Source organism: Thermobia domestica, chromosome 13 (genome assembly GCF_964235325.1).
Source record: "Thermobia domestica chromosome 13, izTheDome1.hap1.1, whole genome shotgun sequence".
Classification (NCBI taxonomy): domain Eukaryota; kingdom Metazoa; phylum Arthropoda; class Insecta; order Zygentoma; family Lepismatidae; genus Thermobia; species Thermobia domestica.
Window position 1 is genome coordinate 189,535,443 of NC_137466.1, and position 9,909 is coordinate 189,545,351.

The 9,909-nt window shown below is 35.5% G+C and overlaps 1 protein-coding gene across 1 annotated transcript in view; it reads right to left on the reverse strand.

The window, feature by feature from the left end:
- Positions 1-5,455, reverse strand: part of LOC145668871 (coiled-coil domain-containing protein AGAP005037-like) — a 1,021,830-nt gene extending 1,016,375 nt beyond the window's left edge. The window contains exon 1 of the mRNA XM_081737111.1: positions 5,085-5,455. Within this exon, the coding sequence (XP_081593237.1) occupies positions 5,085-5,127 (43 nt within the window). The 5' untranslated portion in view covers positions 5,128-5,455. The remainder of the gene's footprint in view (positions 1-5,084) is intronic.
- Between the last annotated feature and the right edge of the window lie 4,454 nt (positions 5,456-9,909).

The following is a 9,909-nucleotide window of genomic DNA, read 5'->3' on the forward strand; positions in this document are numbered from 1 at the left end:
CTACGAGCAAGCTCCAACCTCCAATCGAGAAATTGCGTAGCTTCAGACGCGAGATTTACTCTGACGAAACGCCATTAAGAATTTTGCCATATCCATAATGTGAAGTGATCTTTCCGTAACGATTTGATTGTTCACTGCATTTCTTAAAATTTCGAACCACTTAACTATAGAGAATTTTAAGTTTCTTGTTATTTCCCATACTAATACCACTCTATTCAATTATTTACAAATATAATTTATGAGTTACTTTGTGTTGTATTTCTCTCCATAGTTATTATGCGGCGTAAGCCTGTGATGTGTTCAATTGTTTCTTATGTTCTCCGCATTTTCTGCACTTTTCATCCGGTATTTCTTACTTCAATATGTATTTACAGTAGTTTTGGGTTGGTTATCACTCGGTCCTATATGGCTATCACAAATCCTACTGTTTGGGAAAAGAGTCCAGTTTTCTTGAGCCAGGCAGTTGATTGTCGCTCATCTGTGTTACTAACCTCTAAATGATTCTTAAAAGTTCCGAGGAGTTCTTTTGATTTCCATTTGCTATATTTATGTTCATCTGATTCATAGTTTGTAGGGATGAGCATGAGACGAGCCGAGGCAGGATTTTTCTGACAAAATTCGAGTCGAGACAGGGCTCTTCTAATAGAAAAATATACATTTTTCGAGTCGAGACATCACTTTTACAGCACATTTTCGAGACGAGACAGCCACAAATCTTGTCTCGTGCGCATCCCTAATAGTTTGGGGGTGAACTCTGTCATAGCTAGATGGATTGGTGTAGCTTTTGTGTCTGCATCTCATATTACATGAAATAGTTGATAGGTTTCTTTTCTGTTCATGAAATATTGGCGAAGGTCTTCGATCTGTTCTTAGTGGAGTTTTGGTATATCTGCGATGCCAATGCCAATTTCTTCTGCAGGAAGTGTCACTCATTCTATTGCAGTTTTTGAGTGTTTCATTCTGAATTTTGTCATTAGAGTCCGGATCATTCGTGTTACACAACTAAATCAGTCTCAGTACATTATTATTATTATTATTATTATTATTATTATTATTATTATTATTATTATTATTATTATTATTATTATTATTATTATTATTATTTAGTCTCATTTATTTCAATTAGTGCTAGAAAGCGTTAAAAAATTCCTTTTTCTGCAAGGAAGTTGTTAAACAATATAAACTTCATTTGAAGAAGCAAAGAGCAAAGTTTGAGTACACGTACAAGTATCCAAGTTTATTTCCTTCCTACTCAAGAGTGCACACAGTATATGCTCAAAGTAAGAGAGCTAAACTTTGCCACATGCTCTTATGTTCTTACCCCTTTATACAGAATATAAGGGAGAAAACACGACGTGGTATATGTGGGAGCTTGTTCCCTTCTGCTGCATAGCTTCTCCAGTACCATAATAATGTTAAAAAAAAAAATAGTAGAACTTAGGCGAGGTACATATTTTAGATTGTACAAAAAAAAAAAAAAAAAAAAAAAAAAAAAAAAAAAAAAACGAAAGAAGGAAAAGTTTTAAATGCATGGCTGGTAAAGGTATAATAATTTTCCATTGTGTCTTTTGACACCAGAGGCGCTAGGGAGACGTAAAAATACAAAAAAAAAAAAAAAATAAAATAAAACCTACACCTACCTCCATTTTTGTAGTAGCAAGCAACCTCCTCTGATATATGCGTATATATATATATATATATATATATATATATATATATATATATATATATATATATATATCCTTTTGTACCTTTAAAAAACATTCCACTTGCTTCTACAGAGCGAGCAATGTTGTTAAAATGAGCAATTTTCTCTCCCACGAGCAGCATTCAGGGTTTCGTTCTTCGAGAAAAAAAAATCCAGTACCATCCTATAAGGTATAGCGAGAATTAAAACGCTATTGTGTATAGTCTACTCGCTAGGAGCGGAAGTGAATGATTAAAAAGAGTTAGCTATAGCAAAAATTATTATGCTTTCATTCTAATAAAGGGGATATACTCAGAGAGATAGGATAAAGTAATAAATACGAAGGCCATTCCATTTTTGTTCCCTTACATGTTTATCTTTCTAATAGAATCTCTTTACAAGTTTTTCAGTGTAGTCTCTTTACTTCTCGATGACAGGCAGGACTAGTGTTGGAAAATTTCATGAAAAGTTCAAACTTGAAAAGTTCGCGCGAAAGTTCGGCTCATTTTTTTAAATTGTCCATTTAGAAAATCCCTGTAAAATTACAAACATTTTGGTATATAACATGGCTATATTAAAAATCGAAGTAAATTTATTTTAGTTTTTTTTTTCTCTTTCTAATAGTACATAATTTTCACATTTTTTTCAAAAGACGTTACGGAGCGTTACAAGCATGTATTTCAAATTCCAAGCCTATATCATAAAACAGTATGTTTTCGGCAGAAACCTTCAATTTTACATGATGCTGACAATCGAAAACTTAAATTTGACTTGCACAAACAAGTTTATGTCATCAACTCACGCATTACCATTACAAAATTAATCATTTTATTTAATATTTTTTAATTTGTGGAAAGCACTGATTCAGTTACAATAATGTGTTTTAAGTGTTTATCCATATCATGTATAATGTCAATATGTGCCAGTCCATCTTGTATCATTATGGTGCAAATAACTATACTGTATAACACATAGCTAGCTCACAGTCATCACACTATGTTCAGAATAAGTTATTATAAAAATGAGTCGCTAATTAGTAAATAAAAGAAAGCGAAAGTTCGGAAAAAGTTGCTTATGAAAAGTTCGGAAACGAACTTTCGAAAATGAAAGTTCGCCTAAAAAGTTCGCTCATTTACATCTCTAGGCAGGACGCAATGTTCGGAAAGCTACAGTATTACACCCAAGACGCCATTTTTGTTCAGGTACCGAATAGCTTGGGTGTTGATGGCAGAACGCTTTTCTAAAAGAGACGAAAAGTGACGTCCACGCATAAATTGTTTCAACTTTGGGAATAGATCGAACTCTGATGGACTCATGTTCACACTGTAGGAAGCATGAGGTAGCACTTTTGAATAGTATTGGAGCGTTGTCGCGGAGAATGAACTGCCCAGTCTTAAGCAACTAAAGTTATTAGAAATTTATTAGATTAGATTATTAGAAATTACTAGAAATTTATTAGATTATTAGAAATTTATTAGATTATTAGAAACTTATTAGATTATTAGAAATTTATTAGATTATTAGAAATTTACTAGAATAATTTTATTAGAAACAAAGTAATAAACTCAAATGGAATTTGATTTAATTTCCTTCAAGGTACTCTCCTTGGTTAGCAATGCACTTATCTCAACGTTAAATCCATAACTGGAAGCATTTCTGGAAGGTTTCTTTTGGAAGGGCGTCGAACTGCCCCATCTCAATATCAAGATTGGTGTTAAAACATTTTCCTTTAAGGATAGTTTTAATTTATGGGAAGATCCAGAAGTCGCCGTGCTATATCTAGAGGGCACAGGGAATGTGAACAGACAGGAATATTTTTTTCGGCCAAAAACTCAGGGATCAAAAGTGAGGTGTGGCACGGCGCGTTTTCGTAGTGCAGAAGGAAGCAATTTGCCCATTTAATCGGCGGTTAAAATACTTTTCACGGATCCATACAAGATGTTTAGTTCTTCGGAAAGCTCTCGATTAGTCATTCGTCCGTTTGAACAAATCATTTGCGCCACTTTTTGCATGTTTTCATCTGTTTCTGACGTCGGAGGACGTCTCGATCGTTGCTCGTTTTCAACCGATTCTTTGCTTCTTTTGAATCGCTCATACCGTTTTCAAGCTATTCTTTGCCGTTTTCTTTTCAGCTTAAAACAAATAATGTTGGCGCGCTACATGAAATGAAATAAAATCTTTCAGTTTTGCATCCCACGGTTAATGCCGGCTAGGCTTAAGAAGACGGTGATGATGAGAAATGAATAAAATGGTGGAATGAAGAAAGTGGGATGAAACGGGAGAACCCCGAGGAAATCCACGCACACTCTGTTTATCCATCACAAAGCTCATTTGGCGCGAGCTGGGATCGGAAAAAGTACCCCATGCACCAGAGGTGAGAGCTCTGCCACTGAGCCACCGCTACATCCCTGCGACTGACTCGGCTCGGCTGTCTTGTCTTCTGGTCAATCGACGACCGGTCTAAGTTTGTTTTGCTTTGCATTGTGGTTCCCTCTTGTGGGCACTGGGCATTTCTGTGTAAAACAATGAACTCCGAGATATTTAAAAATAAAATGACTTGAATATATGCGAGCCCAAAATAGATACATCTGCTTAATACAAACAGTAACCCTTATATGGCAAAAGAGGGCACGGTAGTGGGATGCTCACTTCTAGTGCGAGGTGTCCTTGGTTTGATCCAGGGCGTCCATATCCTTTTCTCAGGGCGTCCATATCCTTTTCTCAGGGCGTCCATATCCTTTTCTCAGGGCGTCCATATCCTTTTCTCAAGGCGTCCATTATCTTTCATATTCTAAATAACCAATTCTTTCATAAGCATTCACTTTTCCTTTTCTCATAATTACCCGCCTCGTTTAGCCTAAAAGGACATGGCCGTGAAACGTTACATTAAGTCGTTCTTCATTCAATGGCATGTAGTTTACTGTGACAGACCTATCAAACTAAGAATATAAAATTCTCTTTAGCCCTGGGAATACACACTTCTATTTTAGATATACTAAATCATGCGCGATGATCCTAAAGGGAAGGTAACGGGGTCCGGGCCTCTTAAAAGTTTGTTCGAGTTCATCAGGATCTGAATATCTGACAACGAAATATGCATAACTAAATGCCTCCCCCCACCTCCCGAAAACATATACAGAAATCAGTGCAACTTATAAAGTACACACTGGGGTCTGACAGATCGCAGAGTACCTGGGTGATTTTTCATAAGAGTTTGAAAGTATAGTAATTAATCAAGTTGTATGACCGGAATGTATGTTTTAATGTAGAAAAATTAACAAAAAAGAAGAAAGAATTGGCAAAATATAGTGAAACAAATAAATTGTTGTGAACGAACAGAAAGAAACATTGACAAAGTTCTTAAAAGTAATAGTATAGTCCAAAACAAAAATCTTACCTTTAGTAGAGCCATCAGCAACTCCACGTAGCTTTTCCGGCATTTTGTGATGAATTCCTAAAGATGTATCCCATGCATATATGTATATTATATCCTTAATAAATACAGCACTGTATATATAACACTAAAAGCACAGAAAAAAAATCCTCTAGACCACGAGAGGAAATTTTTATCCCATTTCCTGTATTGTGTACTGTATTGCGGAACGACACCAAATCAAGCAGCAAGGCTATTCAAGCCGGCCGCATGCAAATACTAAATGACCAAAACGCACAACCACTCGCTCGCCGCACGCAACTAACTAAAATCCCCAATGAAACTTTCGGTTTTCAAGAATCACTCTACAAGCTACGTTTCTCTTTGATTGTTCGTCTTCTTCCTCTTCTTCTTTTACTAGACAATTCTCCCCTTCAAAAATACACACACACACACATACCCAATAATGGTATACTATTTGAGGGAGACACAATCTCCCCCCTGTCAGCGTTGCTAGGGGCAACGCAAAAAGCAAGGGGAGAACCCTCAACGCACTGGGGGAACCCTTGGTAGACGCACCATAGAGAGCGTATACATACCTCCCTCTATAGATGGTGGTGGACTACTAGTGTCAATACTGTCTCTATACGAAGCAAACAAAAGAGAAACTTTACATGTCCTCCTCTTCTTCTAAAATACACACACACACACACTACATTAAATGCAGAGTGTATATATACACACACACACACACAACTAAACAGATTTTTCAATAAAAGACCAAACAAGTATCAAATTTCGTCGCGGGATTACATCTTCACGTGTATCAAATTGAAAAGAGAGGATATTTCTCAAAGCGAAATTACACAAACTTTATTCTTTAAGCAAATCGGTGGTTTATTGCTGCAGATACCGAAGTCAGACATTAGATTCTTTGCTGTGGCAAGGATGGCTAATCACCTTTTCCTTTCCTTTCTCTGCTACTTAAAATATTCCAAATTCTCTAGTCATCGCAGATTGTACGTGTTGCTTTTTGTGCGAGAATTTTCACGATGTTAACCAATTTGTGCTTTTCTTCTGGATCCAAATTAGGAAGGCTCAATTCCCAAGGCATACCAATTTTTTCACTTAGAGAAGATACACGATTTGTAGACAGGGCTGTTACGTGAGTGCAGTTACCCCCCCCCAAATAATAACAATAATAATAATAATAATAATAATAATAATAATAATAATAATAATAATAATAAAAATAAAAATAAAAATAATAATAATAATAATAATAATAATAATAATAATAATAATAATAATAATAATAATAATAATAAATAACGGCTGCTATTTAAAAAATTTGGAACAACAGCTCTTAGTTAACAGTGACAGTTAAATATTTTCACCAAAAAATACTTAATCTTTAGAAGTGTCCGAATGCTGTCGAATTTGAAATATCTAGAAAGTAGTCATTCCGAGCGAATACAAAAGTTTGTCCCAATAATCTCTGTGGATTTGGAAAGAATCCTCTAAGGAGATTATCCTTTGGCATCTACGGAGACTAATTTCCAAAGAGAAATCCACATTTAATAACTTAAGAGATGCTTAATATTGTTAAGTACAAGAGATTCGTTTTTCCATCCTGTGGTAACAAATAATACCAATATGTCGTCTATTTAATACATTAATAACTGAAATACCCATTCTTCGCATGGGAAGAATACTGTAATGTTTATGCAAAAACTTCGAAAGTAAAGAAATACGTTAAAAATATAACACAGACCCTATTCATTCTCGAAACCAACTGAAATGGAAAGAGTGAAGCGCATGTGAGGTATGCAACCTACACACCAATAGAGCAGTGCAGGTTATCTATATCACACGCACTATCACTTCTATAGCGTTACATATACGTGTACTTCGCATAAATGATGCTCTGTTCGGGACGAAAATTAAAAGATGCCTTCGTCCACGTTTATATCTGGTGAAAATTTATATGTATAGATAAAGGTATACACTGAGAGAAAAACTTTCATGTTTACGTTAGTCTAGAAAATCCGGAGAGACGAAAGTTACCAGGGTTCTGTATCACATACTAGATTTTCTGTACCAGTACCAGTTTACCAGGCTATATACACGTACAGGATTGTTGCAGAGCCAGGACCACTTTGTACTGCCGCAAATAAACATGGTTATGTATTTTCATGAACATTACCTGCATTGTATATTGATACTATACTGACTCATTCTTGTGTAAGATCCTCCTTGAATTACAATATAAACCCTAATTATCACAAATTTCATCCAGAAAATCTGTAAGTAAGCTACAGGAAAATGAATTGAGGACGTAGCAGTATATAGAAAATCTATACGAAAGATACATACTAAGATAAGGAGTACGTATGCATAATCTAGGCTGACCTGGCTTCAACGTAGTACAGAAAATATGCACCACAACACAGATTATGGTTCTCCTACCGTAGCAGAAGCAGCGCCAAAAACGTTGTAGCCGGAATCTACTAATTTTTGTTCTAAAGCGCTCGATTTTTCTTTTCATGCATGGTGGTTTAGTATTAAGTTAAATAAAAGAGCAGTTGTCAAAATAATTAAGCAAACCAGCAGCTTTCTTTGCAATTTTTCCATCTTCAAATAGCACCTTTTCCCTTGTCTTTTCGTTTTAAAAATGTCCCTTAATATTCTAACCTTGTTAATCAATAATATCAGGTGAAAAAAAAAACAACTTTCTAATATTAAAGTCATTTGCAAGAAGTGCAAACACAAAATAAAAGCGAGGATAGGAATAAGGAAAGAAGCATTTAGGAGGAAAAAATCTAGTTTGTGAGTTCTTGAATAAAAGGTTTAGAAAAAAGTCTCATAAAATTAGGGATGCGCTCGAGTCGAGTCGAGACAAAATTTTCCTGACAAAATTCGAGTCGAGACACAGTTCTTCCAATAGAAAAATATATATTTTTCGAGTCGAGACATCACTTTTACAGCACATTTTCGAGACGAGACAGTCTCAAATCTTGTCTCGTACGCATCCCTACATAAAATACTTCGTGTGGAGTATTGTACTCCACATGGGGCAGAAGCATGGATATTACGCAAAAGAGATAGAAAAAAACTGGATGCTTTTGAGATGTGGGTGTGGAGAAGAATAAAGAGAATTAACTGGGTCGAACAAAAGTAAATGATAAGGTGTTAGGAATAGTGAGAGAGAAAATAATTTTAGAGATAATCGAAAAGAGGAAGAGATCTGGTTGTTAGAGATTCAACATTCAATTTCTATCTACTGAAAGCGGAAGTGGTTGAAATCTACAGTTACAAGTTTCAATACTGATTGATCCCTGTAGACCAAAACCAGTAAAAGATGGGAAGTTATATTCTTCGATATGAGTTCACTGTAGCAAGAATAGATTTAATCTCCGCCTTTACTAGTGACCCCGCGTAGCGTAGTCGCCAACGCTCTCGCCTTTGGTGCGAGCGGTCCCGGGTTCGATTCTCGGTGTGGACAATAGGTCGAAAAAGTGTAAAACGCTTTTTCAGACCAGCCATCCTGAATGAGGTTTTCGTGGGTTTTCCTCATTCATACCAGGCAAATGCCGGGGTGGTACCTAACTAATAGGTCTCAGGCCGCTTCCTTCGTTCCCCAATCCTTTCTTTCTCCCCTTTCCCCGGGCGGGGCTAAATGGTCTTAGATGCCAACAACCCACAAATCTAAATTCTAAATCCCCTCCTTTACCACACTTTTGAAACAGGAAGTGGTAGAACCACAACTTCTGGTTTCAATATTGGACTCCATCAAATGATTTGAAAAACTACCGCGTTTCACATAGTAAAGTAATTACTCTCTTTTGCTCCGTGTCGTTTCTCATAGAACTTTTCTCGTCTTGTTTTATAAATTTATATATAAAATTCATGCCCTGAATTTCTTTTTCTTAATTTCATCTAGAAGCTATCAGAATCCTTCCGCGTCATAAAAGACCCACAAAGGATGTAATATAACAACATTTAAACCGTTTTTTATAATCAGAGTACATTGTGCAATTACTTGCGTATATTTAAATGTTGTTCTCGTAAATATTCTTCATTGTGACCATATTGTAAGGATCTCCACCTTTCAGTGTAAACTACTTTTTGAAGCACATGTTATAATTGCAAAACACGTGTTATTGTTTATAAAGCAGATGATATGGAAGAAAACAGGAAGACACACGAAACCGACGCGGTGGCATCCGAAGACGGACCAATCGCCCAGAAATCACTTTTTTTTAAAAAAGACCAACTTATAAGATGGCCACTGATCACTTAACCTATAACCCACTCCTGAGATAGCATTGGACTAGGTTTTCATATCTACATAATCTCCGGTAGCTGCATTGGGCGAAAGAGATTCCTAATCATTAGAGACCGTATATTTAGGCACTAAAAATCTGGAAAATAGGCACTTAAAATTTAAAAAGTAGGCACTAAAATGTAACTCGAAATAGTAAAGATAAATACTCAATATAATTAAAAAATAAATTCAAGTCATAAATAATGTTCAAAGAATATAGAAATATACTTGTTTGTTAATATCTTTTTTACTGCATATATAAAAACGAAGCTTGACATGTATTCCATGTATATTTGATAAATATATTCACTACAGCTCTTTATCACTACATACGAAAATCCAAATCTTATACACTTATCAGTACACACAGCAGTCTAAAGTTTTTACAGTATTTTATCAGTACACATAGCATTCCAGACTTTTACGACATCTAATAACTAAAATCAACACTTACATTTCTCGGAAGAGGCAGAATCCTTTCTTGAAATACTAAATTATATATTTTTCCCCAAATAAAGTATT